This window comes from Sebastes fasciatus, chromosome 7 (assembly GCF_043250625.1).
Source record: "Sebastes fasciatus isolate fSebFas1 chromosome 7, fSebFas1.pri, whole genome shotgun sequence".
Lineage (NCBI taxonomy): Eukaryota > Metazoa > Chordata > Actinopteri > Perciformes > Sebastidae > Sebastes > Sebastes fasciatus.
The window spans coordinates 19,099,904-19,113,645 of NC_133801.1; the positions used below are offsets into that span (position 1 = coordinate 19,099,904).

Below are 13,742 nucleotides of genomic sequence, written 5' to 3' on the forward strand. Positions count from 1 at the left end.
CGGGGAAAATGGCCTCTAGTCTTTGAAGGACTACATGTCATGGACTCCAAATAGTAGAATAAAATCATTGTTTATTGGTGTGATAAATGTTAGTTCATGGGGGTAAAATGACAGACGAGCATCTCAGTTAACCTTCATACAAATCTGTCTTTTCTTTGTTCTAAAAGGTCAAATCAAATAAGGACAAATTAGACAGAGCTATAAAATAATTGGTAGAGAACCAAGTGTTTCAGCCGCATCATTACTCGCATCATCCTGTCCGCTGTTTCTCAGAAGGGTCCAACATGATAACCTGGGGATGTTATTACCCCAGCAGTAATTTTCATAAACATGTCTGACTCACAGCCGATTGTCCGCACGGCAGATTAGATTTGAAGCAGGAAAACAATGAACAGAACATTACCTGGCTTGTGATTAGAGAAAACGTCTCTGGGGAGGACATCAGCAGCAAGGTACATTTTGTACTTCCCTTACCCACAACGCACTCTGACAAGTTGGGTAAAGGGGACATGAAGTTTAGATTTGTACAGTACATGAGGAAGACAGTGCATCTAAAGAACTAATGGTTATTTTTCATTATCAATGAATCTGATTATTTTAGACCTTAAAGATGCTCTGTGGAGGGTTTTTTAAAACAAAATGCCAAATGTTTTCAAACAAGGGTTATGTTTACATTGTTTACATTAATGTTTACTAGCAAGAAGTCTTCTTTCCTGCCTTTGCTGGTGCGTTTCTGCATATCTTGGCGCATTACTGCCATCTGTAGATCAGTGGAATAGAGTAATACAGCTGGCAGGACCGTTTATCGCATCACCCACGTGCATGTGCGTACGACAAACAAAACAGAGATCCACTCACGCGCTACTGGTGGTAAAGAATCCACAGATTACCTTTAAATGCCAATTGGGTAGAGCTGCACCTAACAACAAGAAATGAGTGATTGAACTGTACGATTATATTCTTTCAGTCTATAAAATGTCAGAAAAATCACAGTTTCACCAAATCACCATCACAGTTTTCCAGAGCCAGAAGTGACATCCTCAGACTGCTTGTTTGTTGGTTGCTTGTCCAACTTACAGGGTTGAATAGACGGCCCCTGGGCTGTGAACCGTATCTGCTTTTTTCCCTCATGCTCTGTGCATTGTGTATGCATTTTGTGTGTATTAAGTACAAATTGATTTAGTGAAAAACACCACGTAAGCACAATAGAAACTAAAATAATAAAGGCCTTAAAGCTAAAACCGCAGTAAATTCCTTTGAGAAATGCATATGCATGTCCAGACAGAGTACCTATGCGTCTGGGTTTTTCCTGCCTTTCAGTGATGTCGCCGTGCTCTCTAAAGGCCACCTATGGTCAGTCTGTATGAAGCTTAACCAGGCAGCGGTCAGTCAAAGAAAGGTCATGCTCATGGTGGCTGCAGAGGATTGGGAAAGTGGCAGCGGGGGGTGCCCTTCATGTTTTCACTTCAAACAGCCCCATTACGTTCGAGTTGACAGATTGAAGGGGATGGAAAGAGAGGAGGAGAAATAACAAAAACAAAAGCGAGTTGCTGGATTAGAGGAGAGGAGGCAGCCTTTGTGGCTCAACAGGAAAGTATGTTTTGGGTTGTGTTGAGTTTCTATGGTTAAAAAAAAAAAAAAGAAAGCATAAAGGGTTTAGGATGACCACTTTAAAGAACTAAATCCATTAGTCATACATCTCACATCGCCAGACTGTTAACGGGCATTTATAGGTTCATTAATTATTATTAGTATCCACAGAGTGATGTCATTGGAAGGGCACCAAACCCTAAAAGTGTTTCATGCTCAATTAAATGATGTAAAAAAATACAAACAATCTCCAGATCAAGGACACCTGTTGGAGAAACGGTTTCTAATTCGTTTTTGTATACACATTGTATTCTATAGTAATAGAAACAAATGGAAACCACTACAGGGTTGGACAATATGACAATGTACAATATGCTGTAATAGATAGACAATTGTGTGCTGGTATGTCTTTTTCCTCGCAGCTATTCCTTTATTATATCAGATTTGGTTATTATGGTCTATGTTGCAAATCAGTGAGCAGGACTGGTTTCTTTATTTGATTTACAGGGTTTTGCAACAACCTTGATTTATCAGGTATTCACTTTATTGAATTACCTTTTAACAAACATTCCCATTGAGCTTCAAAGTCCATTCTTGACCTTGGAAAGAGCAGTTGACAGAACAATCTCATCCTCAAGGTCCATTTAGTATCTCTTTTGGAGCTTTTGATCATATTTCATGATCTTTAAGGCCCCTCAAACTTGGTTTCAAATCTTAAATATTTCTATGTGTCATTAAATACCAATCAAAGTTAAAATTCGGGGGGGAAAAAAACTACTTTGGTGTTTGAGTTTAACACTGAAAAACTGATAATCTGCTTCATCAGGACTGTGTGGATGTGTTTTGGGGATTGATCAGATTTGACGGTGACAAAACAATCAACCAACTGTCATCAGATTCTGATTCAACTGTTGCTAAATCCTGATTGGTGCTCAGAGGTACATGACATCACCTATTTCCAACTGAGCCACGCCCCCTTCAAACCATTTAGAAGAGCACAGAGAAAAACATGCATATAGATGTTTCTCATGTGAAACTACCAAAACTGTTCGGACTTTTGCAAGAACTTGTTCATCTTGGACTCATTTGCTCGTGGTAAAAAGCTGATTTAGAAAATAGGTTTTCCTTTAAATCTCTAAACCGTTATTCATATCTATCTATAAACAGATTGTCTAATAAATATATCACAAATAGTAATGTACAATCATAGATAGCATATTCGATGTTGCCCACTCCTAGCAAACATTATAACCAGATATCTACAAATTTTAAGACTGCAGAGAAGAAGAAGAAAAAAACAGCCCCTGCAAACACGTGACAATGAATGTGATCATGGTTGTGCAAGAGCAAAAGAAGCAAAAAGAGAAGAGTCGTCAAGTCATTAAAATAACTTAACATAACTTCCGTTGTACAGGAATATATATCTAAAGTTTGCTAACATCAGCCACCATTATTTACTGGTCATACCAGACTCCAAGTACGGCTGTATCGGCAAAACTTCTGAGTGGATTTGATTGAGAAAGTTTGTGTTTTATTATGCCTCAGCGCCGGCGACAGCCATGGCCGGATGCATTATGTTTTCGGGTTGTCTGTCCGTACGTCTGTACATACGTCTGCAGGTTCGTAAGTCAGTCCGATCCATTTCCTCAAGACAGCCTTGAGCGAATTTCTTCAAATTTGGTACAAATGTCCTCTTGGACCCAAGGATGAACTGATTACAATTTTGGTGGTCAAAAGTCACTGTGACCTAAAAAAAAAAAAAAGTTTTTGGCCATAATTCAAGAATTAATTTGCTAATTCTGACAATTTCACACAAATGTCTAATAAGATAAAATGATGGAGTGATGACATTTTGAAAAAGACATGGATATAAACCACGAGGCGCTAATTCTAGTTCCTCATGAATTGCTAATTCTTCTTTCAGAAGTTAGTGTCACTTTAATCAGTGAAATGTCCTTTTTCATAAGAGTGAAAGAGGCTGAGGTTTAGGGAACCTGAAGCATACGAGGAGAAAGACGAGGAGAGAGAAAAAGTTTTTTAGGTGATAACAAGTGTGAGAAAAGAGGCGAGAAGAGTGAATCGAGGGCAGAGCTTCCTGAGTCGCATCCATAACTACATCAATGCTCATACCTTATTAGAAATGACACGGTAACATTTGTGACTGCTGGATACTGTCCTCGTACTGCGGTGTGATGATATCACTCATACACTCGTCATATCCACACACACACACACAGTTCAATAAGACGTTAGAAGCAGTATGACATGTTTAGGCTAATATTATGCTAATACATTTGTGTGCGACATACACACACGCTCCCCCACCCCACCCTTCTTGCTGAGCTACGAGTGCTGTTAGTCGCCTGCAGCGTGCCGGAGCGCTTGACGTCAACCAGTCTGCTCAGTATTCAGCTCCATGAAATGGGTCACAGCTTCTGACGATAAACCAACTGCACTGCTCCGCTCTGCTCTGCCTGCATCTCACATCTCACCTTCACAGCAGCATCAGACAGTAAACATACTTGTAATAAACCCCACTGTGGCGCTCTGCTTTGCCCTCCACTTTATGTCAACCACACCTGCTGCCAACTGCACTGCAGTAATTAAATGGATTCAATACATGCACTCGCAAACACTTGTCAAACCTGCCTTTTCCTTTTCCCTCTCACACCTGATTCCTACATGTATTTTCCAGTGAACTAGACTTCTCTGCACCTTTGTCTATATTGCTTTAACTGACAGGTGTTTCTATTGTTTCGTCCATCCCATTTATGTCAATGAGGGTAGACTAAATAACAGAAACACGCCTCTGTATAATGCAGTGCAATTACACTGCTGACTCCAAAATTACATTAATGGTGACTCAACACCTCTCTAAAAAAGCTTCCACTAAATCGTAACCTAATGACCTTCAAAAAGGGAGGACTTATTGTGTGACTGTTGTATTAGACTGCATTATCATTAAGCATTAGTGAGGCGTATCTAATGAAGTGGCCACTAAGTGTATATTTGTAAGCTGAGTATCTTTGGTTTTTGGTCTGGATTTGCTTTGTTCGTCGCACAAAACAAGACATTTGAAGAGGACAGAGTTTTTCACTCTTTTCTGGCATTTTATAGACTACACAATTAACCCTCTGAGACCCGCGAGACATATGGCGATCTCAACCGACGTTACTGTCTTTATGGCTTGTGTCTTTCACAAGCCATAGCCCGTTTGGCTAGTCCGAATCAGAGTTAGATTTATTCTTTTGGTTAGTTTTCTGTTTAGTCTGGTTCGGTTTCACAGTGCACAAATTAAAGTGGACCAAATAAAAAAAAGTAAGTTGCTAAGGGGCGTGTATGAAGGAGCAAATTATTTTTTTTCATCTCAAGAGCTGCCACTTCTATGCAGGGAATCGCGGACTTTGATAGTTGTTTCACTTTGACTCTGCACTGACTGTGGGTATGAATCCCTTCTCCTCCAGTTTATCGTGGATGACTCATTGTATTTGCAGACTTTATTTAACATATCCTGTATGTTCTCTTCGGCCCAGATGTCAAGCAAAGTCTGTCCTCTCCCACTCATGTTAACCTGTCATTTACCTCTGTCCATCTCAACAAATGCCCGCACAGGCAGCTTGCATTTTGGTTTGCCTCGAAATGTTCCGAAATTGCTTGCGAGAGGTGGTTTCGGTCGGTTTGCTTTGGTCCGCATCGGAGTACGATTACTGCATTCACAACCTCCCAAACAAACAGCACCAGAGTGGGATTAAAGCAGACCAAATGTTGGCTTGTGAAAGCGCCTTAAGAGGCTGTTGAAACTAGAAAACCTAAGGAATCAATTGATACCAACCGTGTCATGTTAGCTTGTCGGGAAGGACGCTAATTAAACGCTCAAACTTAGGCTAAATTTTGGTGAGGGAAAACTGGCATTGCGATTTTCAAAGGGGTCCCTTGATCTCTGACCTCAAGATATGTGGATGAAAATGGGTTCTATGGGTACCCACGAGTCTCCCCTTTACAGACATTTACAGACCACTTTATGCTAATCCCATGCAGTTATTTGAATGCAGTACAAATGTGTTATTTTCGTCTATTCTAAAAATGGTGTATTTGAATATTTCTGGAATTACATAAATTGGGTATGACTGGAAAGCTGACACTTGTGGATCCAATGAGTCCAAACTGTATTCATGTGTGATGATGTTAGTCCCCATAGTAGCCATTTCATATAGTGAGACCATTTTTTTAAAACTCGACATCACTGTGTTAATATAATTCGAGGATAACCGCAGCCTCATGAAACTCACTGACCCAGGGCTTTCAGAGGATGTACTTCCTGTCCCCGCCTAAAAAAGACAAAAATGTGTCTATGTTGGTTTCTTAGGGGCGATTATAAAATTATCTAAGGATTAATTTGATAATTGAAAGCTAATAAATGCAGCAATGTGAGCTGTTGTGTGGCTGCTAGCTGTGTGAGTAGGTTGTTGTTGTTGCTGAGCATCTTGATGCAGAGCAGAGCAAAGGAAAAGGAATTGGTTACACATTCAGCCTTTTACTCTCACACACTGCTTACTGTGTGTTTGTGTGTGTGAACCCACATCCCCTCCAGCCCCATTATGCAAGCCAGATCTCTTTTTTTATATCGGTGTTATTTATTTGTTTTTCAATAATTTTTTTCTGTTTATGTAACTGTTTCCAATTGTGGAAAAAGGATGGGGGCGGAGGGTTAAGTGAAGCTGATTGTCTGCTCCTGTAGCTGTCAGGTCCCATGACAGCATCACAGTGTCCCACTGATAAGGAACAAACTAAGCATGGAAGTTTTTTTCCGAATCTGTTATCTATCGATTCACTTCATTTGATTCATCAGTTAATATAAAATGTCACAAGTTGAAAATGTTCCATTTATAATTATAATGAGGGAGAGAAACCTGGTGCTTGAAGTGGAAAAAAATAAGTGACAGTACTTCCCTTCTTCACATTGGCGTGTGTGTTGGCCGCTGTCATCATTCATTATTACATTCTGAATTTCTACAGAAAATAAAAGATTCGAGGAAATATTGGGTCCTCCCCCAAGAAAATTTGAAGGTTTTTTACTTAAAAACTATGTAATTTCACATCATTTTGGACCATTATTATTACTATAGATAATGCCCAAAAAGCTTAAAGCGAAAACTTGCTTTAGTTAAATAATTATTTTATTATTTACACATATCACAGCCTTCGTCTGAACGTTTAATTCTTCTGGAAATATTTGCTCCCTAAAATCATATTCTGTTAATCACAAGAGCAGATTCAGAAAACTTTTAAATAACGTTTCATTAATTATATTTCTTCACAAATGAAAAAAAATAATAATGATGAGCAGTAATTAATTTACAAAAAATATGTGAATATTGTATCGATAAATTACAGTACCCTCGTTCTCACCCCCTGCCTCGTCCAGGTGCTCTGAGATTGTTTTAATGTTTATACAGCTTATGAGTCGCGGCGCAAAAATGCTGGCACTGCACCGTATTATTATTAAGTCTAATCAATTCATTATGAATTGCCCAGAGAACCTGATACGGAGAGAACAGAAAAGAGTACCGGCAGCTTGTTAGAAGTGCCGGTGTGCAAGAAAAAGTCACGGTATGCTAAGGAGTAAAATGTAGAAGTGCCGGCACTGCGTACCGGTGAGTACCGGCCCATTTCCAACACTGGAGAAAACCGTCAAAATCCTCATAAATGCTAAGGATTTTATTCTTGATAAATTACTAAGAATTATGAATCAATTATCAAAATAGTTATTAATTTTCTGTCGATGCACTAATGGATTAATCATCTCAGCACCAGAAGTAAGTCTTGTAAATGAAGAGCAGAGACAAAGGATCATTTACTGGAGAGGGTTTGAGAAAGCGGGAGGTGGGATGAGAGGAAGGGAGAATGATACGAACTAATACAAAAAAGGGGGGTTGGCTGAGTAATTGCAGGCACACAAGTTGGCTCAGTGTGATTTGGCAGATATCACTGCAGCTCTTAGTTGGATTTTAATGAAAGGCATAAGTGAACTTCTCTGCATTTTGTGTGTATTTCTGCAAGTGTACATCTTGTTCATCTGAAGAAATCAAATCAGAGTTTAGTCACTCTACAGACAACCAATCAGAGCACAGCATTGATGACCTCATGTCTCTCCTGGGGAGGTTACCTCATACAAAGACCAGTTTCCTCAACATACAAATATGTGGATTACATATTGCATTATGCAAAACCTGCAGACCCCATGGAGACACTTGTAAACTCTGAGTCTCAAGGCATAACCCACCTTTGTTCTGGACATCTTCTTTGTGCAGTTTGACCACATCAATCACCGCAGCTACAAATTACATGTTCACCATGTGCCTAACCTCTTCCCTTTTTACAGTCACAAGTAATACTTACTGGTACATGTTGACTTTGTGTACAGCAAAGGGCTTGAACAAGGAGTTCCCACTTTTATCAAACTTTAATGTTTGTTACCCCCCCCCTGCCGTTTTGTAGATTTTGGATTCGGGAACTTCTTCCAGCCCGGAGAGCCTCTGGCAACGTGGTGCGGCAGCCCGCCTTATGCTGCTCCAGAGGTGTTTGAGGGCCAACAGTATGAGGGTCCACAGCTTGACATCTGGGTAAGATGAGTGATTGCATGATGTAGACAATTGTGCAAATTGAGTGCAAATTTACTTTACTAAGCCAATGAAATCAGATGATGCAATTCATTTTTTATAATATTTAACATACTGTACATCTACTGTAACAATGGAAACAAAGTCTTGATGATTACAGCAGCTTTTTCTTTCGGTCATATGATGCTGATTGCCCAACCAGCTGTATATTGTGCGTTTGTGTTTCTGTGTGAAAGACTATGCATTTGTGTGTGTACAGTAATAATCTTATAACCTTATTTACATCCAGACACATCTGATTGATTTATCTACTGCCCTGACCTTGTTCTCTGTGTGTGTATCTCTTCATGTTCACAGAGTATGGGGGTGGTGCTGTATGTGCTGGTGTGTGGCGCGTTGCCCTTCGATGGGCCCACTCTGCCTGTGCTTCGACAGAGGGTCCTAGAAGGAAGGTTTCGCATCCCCTACTTCATGACTGAAGGTAAGAAAAGACACACAAAAGACACAAAATGAAATGGGAGAGTATGCCCACCAACTCCCACCTCTCGGTACCTCACATTTACTTGCATGCAGTGGATTTGTGAAACGCATCATAGGCTTTCTTATCACGATATGTAGTCTAACAGAGGCAAAAATGGCATTAGAATTCCAGTGACACTGCTGCTCAGATGAATAGATTATGCTTTCATATTTGAGTCACCATGCTGTTGAATGTTCGCTGCCATCGGTCAGGGGGTCATTTCATTAGCGAGAGAGCATCGCGCTCATTTGAAGGGGATACAGTAGAAGACACTCTGTCATTGTCCTCTGTAATGTGCATACGTGAGTCAGTGTATACGTGCGTGCATGAGAGTGAGTCAGGTTGGTCTCAGAGCAGTCCTGCTGTTAGCGGCTGTGCTAGCTAGCTGCCGGCAGATTAATTCCAGAGCTGGAGCTGTTTATGTAACCTGGGGAAAAGCCAGTGAAGCCTTCCAGCAGCTCGCCTGTCTGTCTCTCTGAGGAGTCTGTCTGTTTGTACGTCCGTCTGACTCACGCTCGCTATCTGTGAGACATCTTCCTGTCCGTCTGTGGCCCTGTCTGTTGCTCTTGTCTTGTTTCTCTGCGTCCCATCTGCACGTCTGCAGCGCTTTCACCACAGGGGGGGTGGTGAGAGAGTCGACCAGATTTGCTCAGGACCTTGAAACAATTAAGACGTAAGGGGAATGTAGGAGTGTAATGTCAGCTCCGTGGCCAGACTGACACTCAAAACCCGCATCCCCACCCCCAGTCCGGCCCCTGTTCCCTGAACAAGGAGAACAGAGTGTGCTGATTTCTTCATCCACAAACAGTCCATCTCATGTCCTCTTGTTCCTCTCACCGGTCAGCGCTGTAGTACACAGCACAGCTTAGCACCGCACAGTAAACTCTCACTGGAACATCTGTCAACACTTTGGTCTACTCCCAACTTACTGACTTAATAACAACAGTAGATGTTGTCTTGTGTCTCCCCTGCTGTTGCATATTGCACAGACCTGGTAGAGAGTCATACAGAATAGCCTTGAGTCGTGTCACCCAGAATCATTTGGTCTACAAAATGTCAGAATAAAATAGTAAAAAATGCCCATCACAGGTTCCCAGAGTCTAAGGTGATTACCTCAAATGCTTGTTTTGTCCGACCATCCCAAGATATTCAATTAACAATTACATAAAATGAGAAAAGCGGTGCATGATTGGGATGTTGTCTTTAAAAAAGGACTAAATAATTAATTGATTTGCAAAAAATAGCTTTCTGGTATTAACAACTGGATTTATCTGCTAATTGATTCGCCTCTAATTGACTCCCACTTGAAAATAAAAATGCACACTTTGCCCTGTGAAGCTCAGTTGCTTGTGTTACTGCTTGTGTGGCGTTTTTGTTTCTTCTGTCCTGCGTTGCAGAAGTACAGCTAGCCAATCACAGCTGTGAAAATGTTGAAAAAAGTGTTTTTGAAATATGATGAATTGCAGTTTGTGTTGCATTTCATTTATAAATGGCTGTATGTAGGGCACGGGTTTATAATAGTTTTGACTTATTGATTTAATTTTAGTGTAGTTTTAGTTAGTTTTCAGAGTGCGTTTGCTAGTTTTAGTTTAGTTTCAGTTTTTCAAATAATTAAATTTTTTATATATTTAGTTTTAGTTTCACAGTAGTTTTAGTTTGTTTTTGTTAGGGCCAGGTCTCAGAAGTATGTAGCTATATTCATACAAAATAAAATACATGGTTGGAGAATTGTGTAGGAATGGCCATAATGTTTGATGTATACTGTAATCTTTGCGCTGCTTTAGTGAAGCAATTGTGGCATTGAGCCATCTCCGGGAAGGTCAAGTCCCCTTCAATTTCCAGCCGTTCAGTGTCACGAGAGTTGACAGAAATTCATGCGGTCTCCTTTTTTCGGTAGCAATATATTATAACTAAAAAAATAAATAAAACTGAAATTAATTTATTTTATTTTTATCAGTTTTTTACCCAGGCAATATGGTTTCAGTTTAGTTTTAGTTTTTCTTAAAGGATTTAGTTTTATTTAGTTTGTTTACTAAAAATATTTTTCACTGCTTATTTTTGTTTTAGTTTACTATAATTACCCTGATGTAGAGAGATGCTCATGTTCACAGTCATGCGTTATGGTTACATTTTAAATGTCTGTATTTTTAAGCATGTGTGTCTGATAAAGTCAATGAAATAGATAGGATAAAGTCGGCCACAGTACCCGCTCTCTGCCCTCTGACTTCTTGCAACAGAGTGCTGTTCTCCTTAATAGGGGGACTTGGTGCAACTCTACACCACTGGGACATCGCAAGTGTTAACTGGGGTGGTGTGTGGTTATGTCATGGTGGTGTAATGTACTGGCTAAGAACAGTCAATGTGTCAATCAATCAGCCGGCTGGCGGTTATGCAGTCAGTGCCGGCCCTTTTACACAGTCCAACCTTCCCTGGTGGTTAGTAGCTTTGAAAAATGTGCTCAGCTTCAGCTGTTGCTATAAACACGGCTGTAGCAACGAGCAGAGCTTGAGTAACTTCTGGGTCAAACAAATTGTACAGTATTGTATTTGAAGCATGTTGTAACTTAGCAGCTGCTAAGATGCCACAGCACGGGGCAAAAGTGCAGTGAAGGGTACACTGGTTTTGTACATAATGGGGGAAATATTTAGTTGGCTGAACCAGCACGAGGTAGAAAAATGTGATGTAGATCAGCAGGGCAACTGGGAAGAATGTGAAGCAGGGAGTTACTGTTGGCAGCCATATCCATGGGCTTATGACCTGCAGAAGGTTGCTAATGTGCGCTACTTTAACTCTTCGTGAACTCTAAAATCGCTAAACGTTTAATAACATTTCCCATAAATGACTGGCCTGTGTTTCATTTTCAATCAATGGAAACTCACGGTAGAGATCATTCATTTCAAAAACATATTCCAATAAATAAAGTATTAAAGATCAAGGAAATAATGACCGACTGCAGGGTCTGATTGTTGAGAACACAACTGTTGTTGTTCAAGACTGCACCAGCGGGGTATATGGGTAAAGATGCTGTGTGGCGGGCAAGAATGCAGTAGAGGCGGTAGGGGTGCAGGCAGGCCAAAGCGGCACAGCCAGGGGAACTGTAATCCTGTTAAGAACCCAGCTGTGTCTGACGTCAATCTCATCTAGCCACTAACTAGAGGTGAGGAGCTCTCATTAGGAGGGGAGGGAAGTAGACAAGATTGTAGACTCAGAAGTGACGGTGGAGGAAATCAAGAAAAGAATTCAGCAGATTTTAAGCTCCTAAGTGTTATTTCTGCCCCACTTCGTGTGGGCTACTTTGACAAGGACATGACGCTTTGTGGCTTCATCATAGCTTATACAAGAAGTGCTCAGCGTTATCAAACATAAACAACCTCTTCCTCTTTCAAAGTGGTGATCCTAAAAAATTAAAGGCTATAAAAACCTTGTCACATCCTCTATGATTTATTCTCTTCCACCCCCTCGCAGACTGTGAGCACCTGATCCGCAGGATGTTGGTCCTGGACCCGTCGAAGCGTCTGTCTGTGGCCCAGATAAAGGAGCACAAGTGGATGGCTCTGTACGCTCCCGTACAGAGGCCCGTTCTGTACCAACAGCCTCTGTCTGCTGAGGGCGAGGCGGGTGTGGGAGAGTACAGCGAGCAGGTCCTGCGCCTGATGCATAGCCTCGGCATCGACCAGCACAAGACTATTGAGGTGAGGACTTAGCTGGCTTTATTTATTCAACAGGGGTATGGAGGGGTGAGGTTTAAATGTCAGAGCCTCTGACTGTGACAGAGGTAACAGTTTTACTATGTGCATCAAAGCAGAAGCGGGCTGTATTGCAGACGTCACTTCATTTCCATCTATTGCTCAGTAAGACATGGGGCTGCACAGATACTAAAATCAAACATATAAATTGCTACACTGGAGAAAAGAAAGCCATGCATTCTTCTGGTCTGCGTGCAAATCAGTCAGTGGGCCTCAAATAGACATCAAATAGTGCACACTTGTGCTTTGTCATGCAAGTACACATGGGAAAGTAAGTTCACAATCGAAGTTCTCCATATTAGATTTTTTTGGCATCTTTTACCTCAGTATTGTGTTGTAGGTGCAATGTTTTTTTTTTCTCAATAATATATATTTCTACTTTGAAAGAAGCTGCAATGATTGATCATTATGTGCAGTGATTTTCACTCCATTTACTTATTTCATTTTATTTATATTTGTTTTTCTTGTTTCCTGATAATAGATACAGTATGTATTTTATTAGTCCCAATGGGAAATTGCAGCATTACAGCAGCTAAACGAACATTAATCTCCATACAAACAACATACAAATATTGAAAATAACTATACTAACTTGTAATAATGGATTCAAATATGTTTTTAAAAAAAAACTGTAAATGGGGCATAATGGTTAATTTATTACTAAAATAATTTTTGCAATATTCAGCAAAAATATCACAATGATCATTATGTGAATGTTTGTTAACCCTGATTGTAAAATAAAAGGAAAATACATCCACTCCTTCATTAAACAGTATTTCTGTATTAGTGTAATGAAGAGGCTGTCATTTATATGCAGTATATTATATGTGCTGTCTATTGTATTTCTTATCTCTACTCTGCTCTTTAACTGCTGGGAAAAGAAATAAAGAATTATCTCAGTGTATCTTAAGAGCTGTCACCGTGAAGTCATCCAAAATGGAAGGTGTGCTTCAGTAATTACTTCAATTACAGTCGCCGCCATTTATGTTGTCTGTCATCCTCCAGTCTCTGCAGAACAAAAGCTACAACCACTTTGCTGCTATCTACTACCTGCTGGTGGAGCGGCTCAAGGCCCATCGCTGCAGCTTCCCCGTCGAACAGCGGCTCGACGCTCGCCAGCGGCGGCCCAGCACCATCGCCGAACAGACTGTCGTCAAGGTAGCCGCAGGGCGTTAGGGCGACGAGGGGGTTCTGAATAATGTGTACAGAGATTACCATCCACGCCTCTCTGATCAAAGCTCCGCTATTCACACCTGCACCCACGAA

The 13,742-nt window shown here is 40.6% G+C and overlaps 1 protein-coding gene across 1 annotated transcript in view; it reads left to right on the forward strand.

Moving 5' to 3' along the window:
• Positions 1-13,742, forward strand: part of sik2b (salt-inducible kinase 2b) — a 51,683-nt gene that overhangs the window by 24,733 nt on the left and 13,208 nt on the right. The window contains exons 5-8 of the mRNA XM_074642039.1: positions 8,089-8,213; positions 8,568-8,691; positions 12,196-12,422; positions 13,482-13,634. Coding sequence (XP_074498140.1) covers positions 8,089-8,213; positions 8,568-8,691; positions 12,196-12,422; positions 13,482-13,634 — 629 coding nt within the window. The remainder of the gene's footprint in view (positions 1-8,088; positions 8,214-8,567; positions 8,692-12,195; positions 12,423-13,481; positions 13,635-13,742) is intronic.